General features: G+C 52.6%; 4 protein-coding genes across 4 annotated transcripts; all 4 read right to left on the reverse strand.

Moving 5' to 3' along the window:
• Window positions 1-3,254: 3,254 nt before the first annotated feature.
• Window positions 3,255-5,500, reverse strand: KAT8 (Histone acetyltransferase KAT8; the record flags this gene model as incomplete). Its single annotated transcript, XM_014692310.1, has 2 exons — window positions 3,255-4,127; window positions 4,244-5,500. The coding sequence occupies 2 exons, from the start codon at window positions 5,498-5,500 to the stop codon at window positions 3,255-3,257; spliced, it is 2,130 nt and encodes a 709-aa protein (XP_014547796.1).
• A 690-nt stretch (window positions 5,501-6,190) lies between these two features.
• G6M90_00g044640 (uncharacterized protein) lies at window positions 6,191-7,820 on the reverse strand (the record flags this gene model as incomplete). Its single annotated transcript, XM_014692311.2, has 3 exons — window positions 6,191-7,003; window positions 7,084-7,158; window positions 7,242-7,820. 3 exons carry the CDS (start codon window positions 7,818-7,820, stop codon window positions 6,191-6,193), a joined length of 1,467 nt encoding a protein of 488 aa, XP_014547797.2.
• A 2,107-nt stretch (window positions 7,821-9,927) lies between these two features.
• Window positions 9,928-11,904, reverse strand: G6M90_00g044650 (uncharacterized protein; the record flags this gene model as incomplete). Its single annotated transcript, XM_014692312.1, has 3 exons — window positions 9,928-10,071; window positions 10,144-11,468; window positions 11,628-11,904. The coding sequence occupies 3 exons, from the start codon at window positions 11,902-11,904 to the stop codon at window positions 9,928-9,930; spliced, it is 1,746 nt and encodes a 581-aa protein (XP_014547798.1).
• Window positions 11,905-13,022: 1,118 nt separating this feature from the next.
• On the reverse strand, window positions 13,023-15,184 carry TAF12 (Transcription initiation factor TFIID subunit 12; the record flags this gene model as incomplete). Its single annotated transcript, XM_014692313.1, has 2 exons — window positions 13,023-13,280; window positions 13,364-15,184. The coding sequence occupies 2 exons, from the start codon at window positions 15,182-15,184 to the stop codon at window positions 13,023-13,025; spliced, it is 2,079 nt and encodes a 692-aa protein (XP_014547799.1).
• Window positions 15,185-15,581: the final 397 nt, after the last annotated feature.

The following is a 15,581-nucleotide window of genomic DNA, read 5'->3' on the forward strand; positions in this document are numbered from 1 at the left end:
AAGGGTTCCACCTGGGGGGATGGGGCCAAAGGGGGTTCGAGAGTCAGCCCGGGGCAACGGGGAGAATGAGGCAGCTTCGGAGGTGCTGGAATATGAGGCAGCGAGATTTTCACAGCAACGAATCTTGATGGAGAATGGAGGGTTCTCACGGCCGTTGGTAGCCTCTCGGGGGAAGCCGGGTGGGTACACCAGAAGAAATGATGACGGGGGCTACGAGCTATGGATGAGCGAAACGAGAGAAACGGAGTTTCATGGCCTGAGGTACTCGTTGCTGTTTGCGCGCTTACATTGGTGGGCCATGAATCATGAACGGTTGGCTTATGCTTGGGAACGAAAAAAACCTCTTATCGAAACCGCAAATTCCAAATACAAGAACCATTACTTCCGCCAACGCCAATGCAACTCCTACGACTAACGTTACGTTAATTTTCGAACATGGCACATACCAAGGCACAGCCTAATATGTCGATTCGATAATACAGTCCCAGTTACGTTGGAAAGACGTGTCCTCGGAAAAAGGGAGTGGGTAAAATTTTGCAGTGGATATCAGGGCTGCGGTTGTCTGAGGCATGAAAAAAACAGAGCGCGATATTAAACTGATAAGCTTTGATCACAAGTCCCGGATCTGGATGGGACGAGGCAATGAGGCTACAGCTTGGACCCACAGCCGTGCAAGTTGCGACAGGGTGTGGCCCACTTGGCGGCTGCCGTTGACGGAATACCATGGGTGTACGGAGTAACAGCAAGGCTCGAAACTCGCAACAAGTCTTCCAGCGACTGCGCCTGACACGTGGGTGGATCGTGCATGCCCACATGTGTGGATTTCAACCACGGATAGAGAATGAGCTCGGTTATGTGAAAAACAGCTCGGCGGATATTATTCACATCTGACGATAAGGGGTGGACACGCCCGTCGTGTCTACGCCTGAAGCAACGAAAGCAAAGCGGATGGGAGAATGAGGACGATAAACAATGGGACACACTCTCATGTCGAGGGAAACGCCCGGCGCACACGATTCATGGGGCCAATCTAAGGCAGGAAAAAGGATATATAAAGAGTGTCGTACACCCTCGGACACGTAGCTGCACATCACGAGCAAAAAACGATGTTGCCCAGGCCAAACCTGGATTTGCCGAACCAGCTCAGCCAGATACATATCACCCAGCGAGACGAGACAGGCTGAGAGATTTAGTACTCAGAGAGAAAAGGCACCCGAGAAGCGACTCGCCCAAGCCTCATCGATCTGAGGAAGTCGTCAACTACCGAGTACAATCCACCCGCAATCGAAAGATATTGTCAAAATTCGACTTGATTTGCTCTTCCTCCAGCGCCATATGCCGCAGGTTTTCGCATCACGGATATATCTTCGTCTCGAGAAGCCGACGACTGCATCCCCTACGGACGAGCACCTGGATGGCCACTAGTCGGGGAGTGATGATCTGGTTATTATGCAGTGGACATAATGCTTATAGCGACCCACTGCAGCATTAGGGAGCCCTCGTACACCCGTACGGACTACGACAGGAAATTCGGAGGACATTTGTTCCTTTTCCCTCCTGGAGTTGAACCGTAGCGTCGGTGAGCAATGGGTGGCATTTGCTCATCTCGTCCAAACGGCCTTACCCTTGCCCTTGCCGGGTCCAATGCCGCGTCCGACCTAATGACACAGTCGATCTCAGCTGAGGTAATATTGGTGGCGGAACCTTGAAATAGCCCGCTGTGCTTGCTTTTGCTTGCCCTGCCGTCCAGCAGACTCTTCTATTATTGTACTACCCGCGGCGCGCCAAAACAAAACAAGGGGGTGCAAAAAAATTTCACTTCCAAGATTGGCAGTGACAACGGGCCCCTGACTTATTGGCAGTGCTTGCAGCGCGGCTGGCACCAGGCATTCGGGGACTAAGGGCCCTAGCCAGAGGTGCTAGAAGCCCTAGCTGCAGCCGGCCAGAGCCGCAAGCCGAGTATGCAAAATGACGCAGAGAAGGCTCAATTTGGCGCCTGTCCAGAGTACAGTAGACATACAGCTTCACAAGTGAAGTGTCTCCGTGATACATGGACATGAACAAGTCATGGGGATCACCACGAAGGTCTCAGCGTGTGAGCTTGGCCAGAGACACCACGATGAACCCGATAACTGATGTTCGCTTTTTTAGATGCAATCTTGCAAGGCCGGGTCTCAGTGTCCCCTGCTCAGAGCTTGTGCGTGCCCCTGTAACACTGCATGATTGATGCAATCCGTGGCCTGTGAGAACCAGACAGCCAGGGACTCGTTGAACTCACGGTTCACCAGACTGACTGTTCGAGCTGCAATGTTGCAGGGCAGCGGGCGCTGCGCCTCCTGGGATTATTGCGCAGATTGTCCCTGTCTCTCTGCAGTACTCCGTACTCCGTAGTACTTCCAGCAATAAATACTGTAGAGAACGGAGTAGAAGCCCCAAGTGTTTGGCTGGGCTTCCACCACGAACCCAGTTGGCAGGGGGCGTGTAAGTAAATCGCCGACGAGAATTTCTCGGGGGGTCGAATGTCGAGTCAATTTTTTTTTATTAGTCCTACCAGACCCGTTGGCAAGTTAATAGTCAACGGGTACGTACATGCTACTCCGTAGTAGTACTACAATTCACTCAACAGTCCAGCACCGCATCTAACCCGATATGTCAAGCCGCAACGGGTCCCATGTGAGAATTTCAGAACGTGACTTGCTTGATTTTTCCCGCGCCAGGCACGAAAAGGCAAAGGCGTTCATGAATACCAATTGGCAGCGAGTCGTTGCAACTGTACCAAGGCATCAAGGCTTGTGGGCGTCGATTTTGTGTGGCAGAACTGGCGCCGTGGCGGATGTGATGGTGTGCACCAATATTCATTGTGTCTGCCATTTCGGCGAGGCTGTGAAAGCCGCAGGATAATTCCCAACGCCGGCCCTGACATGCACGCTTGTTTCCTGATGGGGACAGCTACTAGCTCCATCGTCACGATGGTCACACCTACAGAGATCCGTAGAACTGTCCGCCGCGACAGAACTGCAATTGGCAGCACCACAGCGCAAGTATTGATCCGTCAGACCGACCTCGGCAAGCACGACCTGGCGAAACAACGCCCGACCGCGGTTCTGGTCGCGTACACAACATGTAGTCATTCAATTGGCATTATGCTTTCAAGCATCTACTACTATAGGGTATCTCTGAAAAATCACACCCCAAAACACCTTTCCCAATGCTGCACGTACCTGCAGGCGGTTGATCCCCAGAACAAAACCAAGTTACGCTGTCTCAACTCCTGTCTTCTCACCGTCATTCCCGCTGCTGTCCACCTTCATTGCATACCCCTGCACGAACCCGTCCGGATCGCACGTCCGCTCGAGACTGATACGATGCGTTGCCACATACCGCCTCACGGCTTCCTTGTCTATTCGCACTCGGGGCACGACCTTGACAGCCAGAGACCTTTTCTCTTCCGCCGACCTTGACACCAGATCCTGTGGCTTATGAGCCGCGCCATCACCACCCTCTGGCGGCTCTCGAGATTCGTCCTCCTCTGCGGCGTCTGCCTTCTTCTCCGGCTTGCCGTATCCCATCCCCGCATCTTCAAGCACGCCCATGTCACGTAGAACACCCAAACAGTCCTCAACAGCTATCCACGTGCCACGACTGCAGTCATTGACGTCTACAATCAACTCCTGAGTCATCACTGGAGCGCCAGCTACTTGAGGTGGCTGCGGCTGCGACACCGTGTTTTCTAGGCTCAACAACCACCGGGCAATCTCGCCCGACCAAAATCTTTTGTACCCCTTTTTGCCCAGGTCAGAAATGGGCTTTTCTGGACCACCAAGTATACCTTCTCGTCTCGAAATTTCGTACGATGCTCCCATCAACAACGCCCCAAGTCCCTTGCGTTGCCAGGGCGGGAAGACTAAGATGCAGGCTAAATTATTGCTGTCCCATGACATCTTCTCCTTTGAAAAGAAGCCACATACTTGGGGTGGGCGAGTCTGTATGGGTTCGGTTTCGGGAGCGATTGGCCTAGCGGGCGGTGTATAGAGGAGCAGAAAGTAGTTGAAGCCGGTAACGTCGAAGAATACCGACTTGTTATCCAGGAACAACTTCGCAAACAAGGACAAATTCTGGCAAAAGAGCTACCAAGACAATATTGTTAGTCAAGGGGCTGATGGAGTCCAAGCAATGAGACGAAAGGTAAGGGGAAAAAAGGAAAGGAAAACAAGGAGCCATCCATGTATCGTAGGAAACTCACACCGTGTTTCTCGCCATCAACCTCCCAAATGCTCCATTCCCCCTCATCCTGAACTATCTCTTCCGTGTACCGTATACCGCTATCACCACGCCGTCGCTTGGGGACAGGACCCTTGCCTTCCAAGGCAACTAAAACTTTTCTTCGCCCGCGAGGATGCCTGTAGATCTTCTTGCCTGGAATAAAGGCCTTTCGTTCACAAACCCGTACATGTTCACGCCACGCCACCAGCTCCTTTGCGTATTTGAAGCAGCTAGGACAGACGTATAGCCTCTCTAGCAGCGGCTGATTATCTTTATCCTTCCTGGAGGCCTTACCGCTCGCCTCGTTGCTCCCGTCCTTGCTACCACCGCCGTTTCTGGAATTGCCAGACGTGTCACCCAAGACTTCCTTTCCGTAGTAGCTGGGATACCAAGTACGGAAACAAAGGTCCCCCAACACGACCTTATCGATGTTGCGGTCTGCTCGGGGTGGACCGCGGTCGTTCACGGGCAGGGTGGGCGGCTTAGGTGGCAGAACAGGCGTGACAACAGGTGGCGCTGGTCGTCTATCCAGGCGAGGAGGCAGCGCAGAAGGGCCGTGAGGTCTCAACAACGACGACTGCACCCGTCCCGGTACAGCTAGCTGAGGCACATGATATGATATCTCCGGTGCGACTAAATCTGAAGGGCGGGCATTATCTTTAATGGAGATGCCCGACATGCTCCGTCCTGCAGGAGGATTCGATCTAAGAGAGGGTAGCGGAGGCCGGGGAATAGATGGAGGGGAGATGGGAGTGACGACGGGAACAGGCACTGGTGTTTTAACGGGCGGAGAATAAGTAGGCGGGATTGGAGGCGGCGGGATGGTAGACTGCGGTCGTTCACGGCTCCGATTTGGCTGCTGATGACCTGAACCTAGAGGCGTGGGTATTGGGACGGGTGTCTGCAAATTCGCGATCGGGTTTGAGACCGTGGTCGCGGTCGCGGTCGAGGCAGTTGTGGCCGGGCCTGTTGGTTGGAGCTGTGGCCTTCCAGACACAGCAGATCCAGGCCCATTTGCTCCAGTCGTAGTTGCAGTTGCAGTTGCCGTCACAGTCGTGGTCGCCATCGCCGTTGGGTCCGCCACAGCAGGAGCCTGAGCCACCTTGGCCACGGCCGCGGAGGTCGGAGGCAGCGGGGGTAGGACTGGCGTTTGACGTGTTGTGCGACGCAACGACGACGACTGTTCAGCCAATGCTGGTTGGGCGGGCTCTTCCAGTCGTCTGCGTTTCTGGGGCATCGCTCGAGGTCGTGGTGAGGAGGGAGCAGCGCAGCGTGTCGCGTGATGCGTGTCCCTGCGATTGAAGGGGCGGGTGGCCGGAATGCGACAACTGAAATACGGGCAGCATGCGGTTTCGATTGCGATTGCGGTTTCGACAGCGCACGAGAAGCGGACATGGACGCTGGAGGGGCTCTAGGCCCAGGGGTGGAGATGGTCCGTCGAGCTGGCGGCACGGCATAAACTCGTATTGTGCTGGGCCACGATGAGTGTTCGAGTCAAGTTGCAAAGGATGGGAAAAGCTAAGCGGCCCAGATGGCGCAGCGTAAACACGGCGGCCGGCGGCGGCGACGATGGTGTTTATGGACAAAAAGGCTAACGAGCCGTGGCTGCGAGGGGCACGGCATTAGAGGAGAGAGAGCTCTTGCTAGTTTAGTCTTTCCAGCTCCTGCTCATGCTCCTGCTCATGCTCACCATCCGCCATCATGTGGCAGGCGTCGCGCGTTGCATCTGATTATTCGCAGTTCGCTCCTTCCCTTCTGCATCACACCGGCGTTTGTTACGGTTGTCACGTGTGCCACGTATTTATTGTTCCAGTACCACCATCGTCCAAGGTTGACACACCCTCCACATGCCTTCGCTCACCAGTGGGTGTTTACATACATACTGAACTGCAGCGGTTATGATACGCATATGCATCGTGGCATCGTGTCAACCCTTCTTGGGTGTCATCCCGTCGCCAGTCTGGCTCACTTCATTCAAGTACTCGCCAACCCTCAACCCTTTCTCTTCCGCAAACTGCTTGAGCACTCTGCCAATCCAGTCATGCACCTTGGGTGACGATTCAAGTTGGGTCCGAGCAACACGCAAAGGAAAAAGGAGGATATAGGCACCGTGGTAGTTCTGCTCACCGTTCAGTAGATAGTCCACGATCCGGCAAATTTCCAAAGCGTGAGATTCTCTCGTTCCAAGACCCGGGAGCAACAGGGGATTCAAGAAAGGGCCGTGTCGCTGCCAAACATGTTCCATGTTCGCCGTTGCGTCCTCTTTCAATCCTATCAAGTCTGACAGCCGGAACAACAACAATCTGCTGACATTGTAAAAGAGGATTTCAAAAGTTCGCTTCATACCCACGAAATTCAGGCACGTCTCAAAGAGTGGCTTTCCCTCTAGGTCTAAACACAGTGTTGTTGCCATGTTGATGCGGGTTTTCCAGCAAACTCGCGGGTATACATCTTCCCATTTCCAGCGAGATTCTGATAAGTTGTGTATGGCGGAGAGGACTCTGCCTTGCAGCTTCGCTCGGGATGTCATGACCGCAGCCCCAGCTAGTGTACCGCTCCTCAATTTTTCAGCATCTGCCTTCAACTTATCTGCATCTTCTACGATTCCAGGAAGGGTGACAAAGACATCCATTAACATGGAGCCTGGAAGTTTGGAGTCCGGCTGTGGAGCCCAAGGGCCCGTCTTCCACTCCTCAGCCTCTAGAAAGCACCGTTTTCGCATCACAATGTGAGAGATACCCTTGGGACAAGTTAACTCCTGGTATTTCGCACATAAAAAATAAAGATCGGGTTGAGTCCCGGCTCTAGGAGCTTATTTACCAAGAATGGGCGCTTCACTTCGAGTAAAGCGTTGGCAGATGCAGTCTGGAAAGAATCAGGACCGAGCATCTCGATCTGCAGACCATACATAACATTAGCCAAAATTCAAAACGGATCACGCAGTGCGGCGAGTCTCCCAATGAAACAAAGGGACATACAAGAGTGGCTACACCCTGGGCGTGTTGCAACCACATCCCAGAAGTTGAGGAGGAAATCAGCTCATACAGAGACAAAAAGTATGCAGTCCAGAGACCCAAGAACGCTCTGGCTCTATCAAAGTCGTTGTTAATATACTGGAGATCTAGCCGCAGCCGGCCAAGTGCATGACCGTACAATGCGGCGCCATGCGACTGCATGTGGGCAACCTTGTGAATCTGACTGAAGTAAGTCTCAGCAACACTCAGTCCAGATACATAGGCGCTGGTACGTTTGCCAAAGCTTTCCATGGCAGCACGCATGGTAGGCGCGTCAGAAGTGCTGGCAGGGTTCTGCTCAAAGCCGATGCGTAGGTTGGAGACGAAATGCGAGATGACGATATTGTCTTTGAAGCCTACTAAAGGGACCATTGGAGCAATTTGAGTCCCGGCGTCTTGATCTACCGACACAAAGGAACTTAATTTCTGGTTCCAGTAATCTTTGTGCTGTCTAGCTGACTTCTTGGATCGAAGTTCCTGCGTCCCCGGCAAGGCCTGGTTAACGAACAGAAATGGTTCATCATACCCTAGGCAACGGTGCATGCCCTTTTTACAACGATCACACTCTGGACGACGTTGATCTGCTCATAGCGAGGTTGGTCAGCGTGTAGATGATGACAAGACAGCAATAAATTCCCGGCACAAGTGGTGCATGAAACCGTCTCGTGGTTACGTTTCCGAAGAGTATAAACGGCATCAACTCACCGCACTTAACTTTTCTTTGTCGACAGGTCAGACATCCCAGGGTTCTACGTGCGCGAACGTCAAAGAACCTCCGCAGTTCTTCTCTTGCAGGCACGGTACGACTGCTTTTACCAATTACCTCAGTGCTGGGAGCCATGGCCATAGGTATCTACCAAGAGGCTTACCGCCCCAGGAACCATAGTCCAGGGCCGTACATACACGAGCGTCGGTGATTGAACCAATGTCAGAATGGCCAAGGCCATTCAGATTGCATCCACCCACGGGGACCAAGCCAGATGTTCAGGTGGCCGTTGCTACTACTGGTGCGAGCCGTTGTTGAGCCACGAATGCAGCTTCCGAAGGAACAATGGTCTTGCGAAAGCCTGCAAGCCTATCGAATGTGTGCCGCGGATCTTTCAGTTTGCCTTGCCTAATCTGCGCCACGCCAGCGATCAGTCAACACAGAGGAAGAGGATGTAAATGGGGTTTGCGATGGCAAGATGGTTGACAGAGTGGGGTTCCAAAGTCGTGGTGAGAGGTGACGCAGTGGGCGTAAACGTAGGGCTGAGAGCAGTCTTCGCCGGAGCAACCTAAAAAGGCAAATAATGGCAACCGCAACGACAACCAAATAACTTAAATTAATTTACATCTCCAGATGTGCGTTGGTGGATGACGGGGGAGGAGCTGAGACGGCTTGATATGTGGAGACATGAATCGCGGTGGAGGGGGAGTCAATATATGTATGACAGAAACGTAATTCGATTCATTTGAACGACGGTCATTCGCTGGCAAAATACAAAATGATACAATCCAACAATTGGATTGCACTCGATAATTGAAGACATCTGGAGTTCAGCTCTGTCTCGACCAGCAAACGAATAACGGGCTGCGTCCCGTCGAGGCAAATCTACGGATGAGGAAGACGACACGATTTGCTATGCCTAAACAGCCACGACCCTCACCACTGCCTGGATACTCGGGTCGATTACAAGACATGTAAGGCGGCGGCGGTCCAAATAGCGGATTGACAAGAAATAACTTGATTGCTTGTGCTGCTCGAGTCGAAATACCACATCTATTGAGGTACATATCTGAGATCTCGATTAGCCCAGAATACCCAACCAAGGACGTGAACAAGTCCATCACGCTTGTTTCCCGCGCGCTATTTCAGCAAAGATTCAAGATGCCAAATTTCGGCACCATGGTCGTTGTTTGAGTCGAAGGGCTTCTTGACCAGGCCTATTTGATTCTATTGGTTCGGGGCGTTTGGGATAGTACTGAGTACATGATTTGCATGTGAGCTTTGGGAGCGGAATCCTAGGCCGTGTGGTTTGGAGAGGGGGCCTAAATGCTTTGACGTCCTCATCGATTGCCACTGTCCAGCATGGCTTATTCTTTTGCTACTACGTTCGATCTTGTGCCCTTCAAGGATATTCTCCAGTACAGCCTTCACGTTGCCCAGTGGCCAAGTTGCAACATCACGACATCGCCATTAATAAGTACAACAGTGGGATACAAAGAAATGTCACTTCAATTCTGCGTCTCACCGCAACGTCGCCACCTTGCAATATCTAATACACAAAGGCAGAGCATAGCGGGCCTCGTATATTAAAGCCAACGGCTTAGTGTCACCGAGTCCATCCTAACAAAACCGTCGAGCTCTATCAGCCTTCCTCACCCGTTCATATCTGGAACACCTCGTACAAAGGCTTAAGACCGTCCGCCCCTTCATTAACCACACTCCCTTTGCAGCGAGTGATCAATGAGATACGAACCAGGTGCCAACCTCCCAACGTAAGTCCATGCCGGATCCCATCTGCTTCACAGGGCAACATTGATGAGAAAACGGGCCACAATGCCCACGAATGGAAGCAAGCCCAATCTGCTGCATTTATACCACAAAAATAATAATAATAGTGCATGGTGTGGCTGTAGTAATGACACAAGGGAGAAGCAAAAAAGAAAGTTAGATGCCTTCAAAGTCGCCACCTAGATCATCTTCGTCTAGATCGCCTTCCTGTATCTCCTTGACCATTTCGCGTTCACGCTCTCGTGCCTCCTGGGCGTTTTTAAGCTCCAGGCGGTGCTGATTCATTGGGAAACGCATGGCCTTGGGGTGAACGACTTATTAGCTTGCTCCTGCGCCGCGAATTCTGCACTCTAGGGTGATGTGATGACATACCTTGACGCTCTCGTCATGCAGGGCGAGACAAGCCCGAATTCGGTCGTGGAATGCCTCTCCAGGCTCTCGCGTGGCGTAGACATCTCCAACTTCCTTGCTCTTCATAAATCCACGCTCACGATCCAGAGTGGCTTCAATAACGCCATCTCTAATGGCTTTGGCTACGATGTATTCGGCAGACTCTTCGCTGCCAAGGTGGAGGCGGATACAGATATCCCGCAGCGAGATCCGAGAATAGGATAGCGACATCATACGTATACCCGTCTTAATGACATTCTGTCGAAGACGAAGAATGAGGGAGTAGGTTCCATCACGTCGGAACGTATCAGCGTGGTCTGCAATCGTCGTCTCAAAGTCCTCTAGGTTGCCGACACGAACAGCTTGCACAAGCAAGAAGTATGGGTGAAGAGCGTCTTCCAGAGCAGGCTGTCGGAAGGTGGCTCTTTCGGGAATATCACCCATCAACAATTCAACAACCATCAGAAGCTTAGTTGCTGTCTGTGAGAAGCCAACAGCGCAATTACTGGACGGGGCCTTGCGGGTGGCGGCAGTCAGATGCTCGTGAGCCTCCGTGTATCGCAGCTGGATGGCCCTGATACGACCAAGGTAGTACAGAAACCGGGCTACCTGGTTATTAACCGCATTCTCAGGAAATTGAGTATGAGAGACGAGCAAATCAGCCTGGCTAATGTGCGAAGTCAAGAGGTAGTTTCGCAAGAGAAGCACAATGACTGATGCCTGAGTGTCGATATCCTTTCGCAGTACGGCTGTCCGCAAAGCAGCTAGCAGAGTTGGGCGGATGGAGACGATTGGCGACTCGGGGGATGGCGGCAGGGGCCCGATGTGCTCACAGAAGAGAGAATAGTAAAAATAGACCTTGGCAGAGAGAGAGTCGAGGGTGCGGCGGTTCAGAGACTGAATGCGGTCGGAAAGATATTTGGAGAAGTCTGCACCCTGCTGATACTTCTTCGCATCGAAAAGATATACTTGGATGAGGATGCCGAGGAAAATGTCAATCTCCGGGATGATCTCTTTGTTCTCCTTCTTGCCATTCTTAGAAGCCTTGGTATCAACAGAGTCAACATCCATTTCGGAACCAGACTGGCGGCCCAGAGGCATACTCTCCCGGCCGATGGCAACCAGAAGAGTTTTCGCAATGTTGCCAGATGTGATAGTAGCCGGGAAGGTGTCGACAATGGCTTGGCCAATAATGTCTGCCGTCAGGTGCTTGCGAATCAGGGAGATGGATCGAAGGGCCCGTAGAGAAAACCTTGCATCGAACAATGCAACAGCACGATCTAATAATGCAAAGTTGCTTTTGATATCTATAGCGCCACGGAAGGAAACCTCTTGTTAGCGACTCATGACCAGTAGACAGACCATGGGCATATCTCCGTGACAGCTAGTCATCCCCCGTGTCCATGCGAGGCGAGATATGCCAGACAGTCTATTCTTTCCTTGGTGGCTTTTTCTTTCAGACTTACCTGCTACTGTTTGGACAACAGGATCAACCTTGGCCTCACCGTTGTCGGCTGTGTCCTCACCACTCATCGACACGTCACCATCGGCATCGTGAGGCTGTTTGGACGCTTGTTTTGAACCCTTTGATGGGGGCACTACAACTGTCATCTCCTCGTCGCCATCCTTGGCACCCTTCTTGCCTTTAGTCTTGCTAGCGTCTTTCATGTCGATGTCGCCGTTATTCCTGAAGCCGTTTTCGATCGGCTCATTGCCGTTGCTCTTGGGCGTCTTGCCGGGCATTGCGGCCGGTGCTAACTGGCGTACCTCGAGTGCGACGGAAAGCAGACTAGTTGTAATGAAAAAGAGGACAGATGACAAGCGACAATGGAGGGCAGTAGGGGTTCCTGGAAGTCCACCGCGTGCTCGTGTGTGCTCGGCTGCAACGTCTGGTGTTTCCTCTCTGCCTAGGGCGGCGCGCAAAGTCTGGACGGCGAGACGGACAATTAGGAGAGAGAGACGAGTGCCAACAAGCACCAGGTTCGTCACTGATGCAGGCTGTACGTGGTGAGAGGTGATTGCACAGCAATTCGATGGGTTGGGCGATAGAACGAGGCCTGGTGTCTGGTGTCGGATACGTCGTGGCTGTTTGGGCCTTCAGGTGCAAGAAGATTCGAGCTCGAGATTGGAGACGGTCGACCACCTTTTGGGTCACGGAGCAGCGGCGCCAGTGCAGGCGACAAGAGCCAGGCGAGATTGGGGCAAAAAGGATACTTGGACCAGGCGACAGTGCACACGCGACGCCAGGTACCACCTCGCACCTGCCCACACACCCTCCACCTGGGCTTGGGGTCCTGCGCTCTAAGCCGCTCACCTCAGCAGCGTTGGCTATTGGATGGACTGTGGAGCCGCCAGGCGGCACTGAAGTGACGTTTTCGATCCCGTGCCTAATCTGCTTCACGGGCTTCCCTACTGCTTACATAAGTCTACAGGACGCGCTGGTACGTTTCCAATACGGCGCGACAATCTTGCACCATTCATCTCGTCATGTCACCAGCGGCAACGTGGCATGGCTGAACGTGGTCAAGACCATTCTTCTTGTCTATTAATCGCTCGTCATCTACGTCGAGCTATAGCTAGCTGTATTTTGCAGCTGGGAATGAGATGGTGCCCCGGTCCATGGTGAACCAGTGTCACCACTACTATGACACGATCCTCTCTCGGCCTGCGAAGCTGATATCGCAGCTATTAGAGGTGTCCTTGGATGTTGCGCAATTAAACGTAATAAGAACCCGTATATCCGTAAAAACAAATGAGCCTTCCAAACGCCAATTCTTACTGCCCAGCCTTTACCCATAGAAACACGTAAACGGCAAAGACATCGAAAGATATCTTTACTTCGTATCACCCACCAAAACGCCTTACGGGTCACCCTTCCCTGGCATCACCTTGGCTGCCTGCACCGCACTCATCTTTGCAATCCAGCCAGGTGAAGGCTGCACCTTACGGACCGTGCGAAGTTCATCCGATGAATACCCAGGAACTCGAATGTTATACGCGCGCTCAAGAACTAACTGGATATCGCGGATCTCCAGCAATTTGGACCCACGCTCCTTAGCATTGCGACACGCCGAGTGCAGCACTGTATCTACAAAAGAATCGGCCATGCTCAGGATACTCTGTACGCAGAGAGGGAATATTAGCTCTTACATCTTTGCCGTGGCTCTCATGGGTTACTAGGTGCTAGGTATTTGTCTCTTACCTCTTCGACTTCTGGCGTCAGAAGATTGCCGTCTTGAGAGTCACCAGAGCCCCCGCAAACTTGTCGAACAAGTTCATCGAGCTTCTTCTTACTCAAAACGTGGTCCCCTTCAGCATCATGGCTGTAGGCAGGGATTCTCGCTACCGGGGGCTGGTTCATAACACCTCCAAGAGTCCCGCTTCCTTGTGACATGGTTGGACGTCCAGCCGTTACGCCTCCGCCAACAGTAACGCCTTGCGGAACAGCAGTTGCCTTCTCTGGTAGTTGCTTCGGAATCGGCATCTTTTGTGTTTGCGTAGGGTGGGCGTGAGGGTGACCTTGTTGTTGTTGTTGTTGTTGTTGTAGTTGTTGCTGCGATTGTTGTTGTTGCACAGCACCAGGCACAACAGCACCCTGATTCACTGCTCCACCGACACCTGCACCAGAAGAAGCGGCCTGACTCTGAGCTGGAGTGGTACTTGGTGTGCTTACTGCCCTTTGGTTTGCAAGATTCATTGCAGCAGAATGGCTCAGAGCACGAGTTGGACCTCCCGCAATAGCAGGTGTGGCCGACTGAGGAGTTTGTACTCTTGCAGTGGCTTGGCCCTGTGCAGCAGCAGCCTGCGCCTGGACAGTGTTGACAGGAGGTGGATGAGGTTGCTCGGTTTTGACTTGGGCTTGCACTTGGGGTTGCTGTGCCGGTTGAGGTACAGGGCGCGGTTGGCTTTGGGCCGGTGTTGGTGTTGGTGTAGGAGTTCCGTTTGCTGGAGACGGACGACTCGCAGCTGCCAGACTTTGCTGGGTTTTTGCAGCTTCAACGGCTGCGTTGACGGACGCCGTGGCGTTCTGTGTAGCAGCTTGAGCATTGTTTTCTGCCGTATTAGGGGCCGCCTGTGTGTTGGTTTGCTGGTTTCCCGGTGTTGCTGCGGCGGTGCCATTTTGACTCGCCTGTGCGCCTGCTTGTTGATGGTTTGCAAAAGCCTCCTGCTGTCTTCGAGCATTCTCCACCCATTTCAAAGCTTCATGATAAAGCTTCAGTTGTGCGTCTCTTCTGCTTTGATATTGCCGAAGCTCTTCGTCTTGAAGCGGTCTTCCGGCATCAGTCCTTTCTTTAAAGAATTTTTCCATGCTAGCAACTTTTGCCTTGCTGCCGTCCATGGTAAATATTGCTCGCGCGTATTTGTCTTTGAGTTCTTCGATCCACTTAGTAACTTCGGCCGCAGGTTTATTTGCGAACTGAGGAGGTGGATGAAAGGTAATTTTATTGACATGCTGCAAGACGTGTTCGGGAATCTTTAGTCGCGGTGCCGTCGCTGCCGTCGCTGCCCCGGCCGCAACTGCAGCGCCAGGCTGGGGATTCTGGTTTTGAGTCGGGCCTGCGGCACTGGCGGCGGTAGCCTGTCCCTGTGAGCCTTGACTGGTAGCTGGAGTCTGTTGAGGTTTTTGTTGAGTAGTCGTTGGCGTTCCTGCAGCTTGTCCGGGGGGATTTGACTGTCTAGATGAAGGTCGTGCAGGCTGTCCCCCTGGTTGGCCCTGTTGCGCCTGCTGTTGTTGCTGAGCTTGGTTCCTTCTCACTTGAATCTTATTAATAAGCATTTTCGAAAAATCAATAATCTTTTGTCTCGCTGCAAGCTGATCTGGGCTGTTTGCAGGCGAGGTATTGGCCTTGTTCCACAACCCTTTAAGACCTTGTTCATACTTGTTCTTCTCTTCCTCGCTCAACATTGGAAGATTTCTGATCTGGGTTGGCTGGTACATCGGCGGCCGCGGCTGCTGACCAGCAGCGCTTGGCTGTCCTTGCGCCGGGGCCTGCTGGGGAGCTTGTCCTTGTGCGGGATTCATTTCGTCGTCGTCACGGTCGATTGAGGGTCGAGACGGACACAGAATGCTGGGTACAGGAATCAACTCCCCCGACGAACGGTTTGCTGGCACAGCCGACTATTATTCTTAATCGCCAAAGGAGAAGGTAAAATATTCGAAACAGAGATGGACACTAGGACCACCGTGATGGAAATATCTCGTCAACGCGATGCCGCACAGTTCAAACGTCGTTGTCAATAGATATACTGGTGGTCCAGAGGGACGTCTGGTGTGTCAACCAATTGGCAAGTCTGCGCCTCCCATGGTGGTCATGACAAAACAAACCATGGGTCGGAAAATCCGCCGGCCCTATGCTACTAGGGGCTTCAGTCGCTTATGTAATGTTTGTTCTACTCAGTCCTACCCTATGCATCTTCTG

Source organism: Metarhizium brunneum, chromosome 2, assembly GCF_013426205.1.
Source record: "Metarhizium brunneum chromosome 2, complete sequence".
Classification (NCBI taxonomy): Eukaryota; Fungi; Ascomycota; class Sordariomycetes; order Hypocreales; family Clavicipitaceae; genus Metarhizium; species Metarhizium brunneum.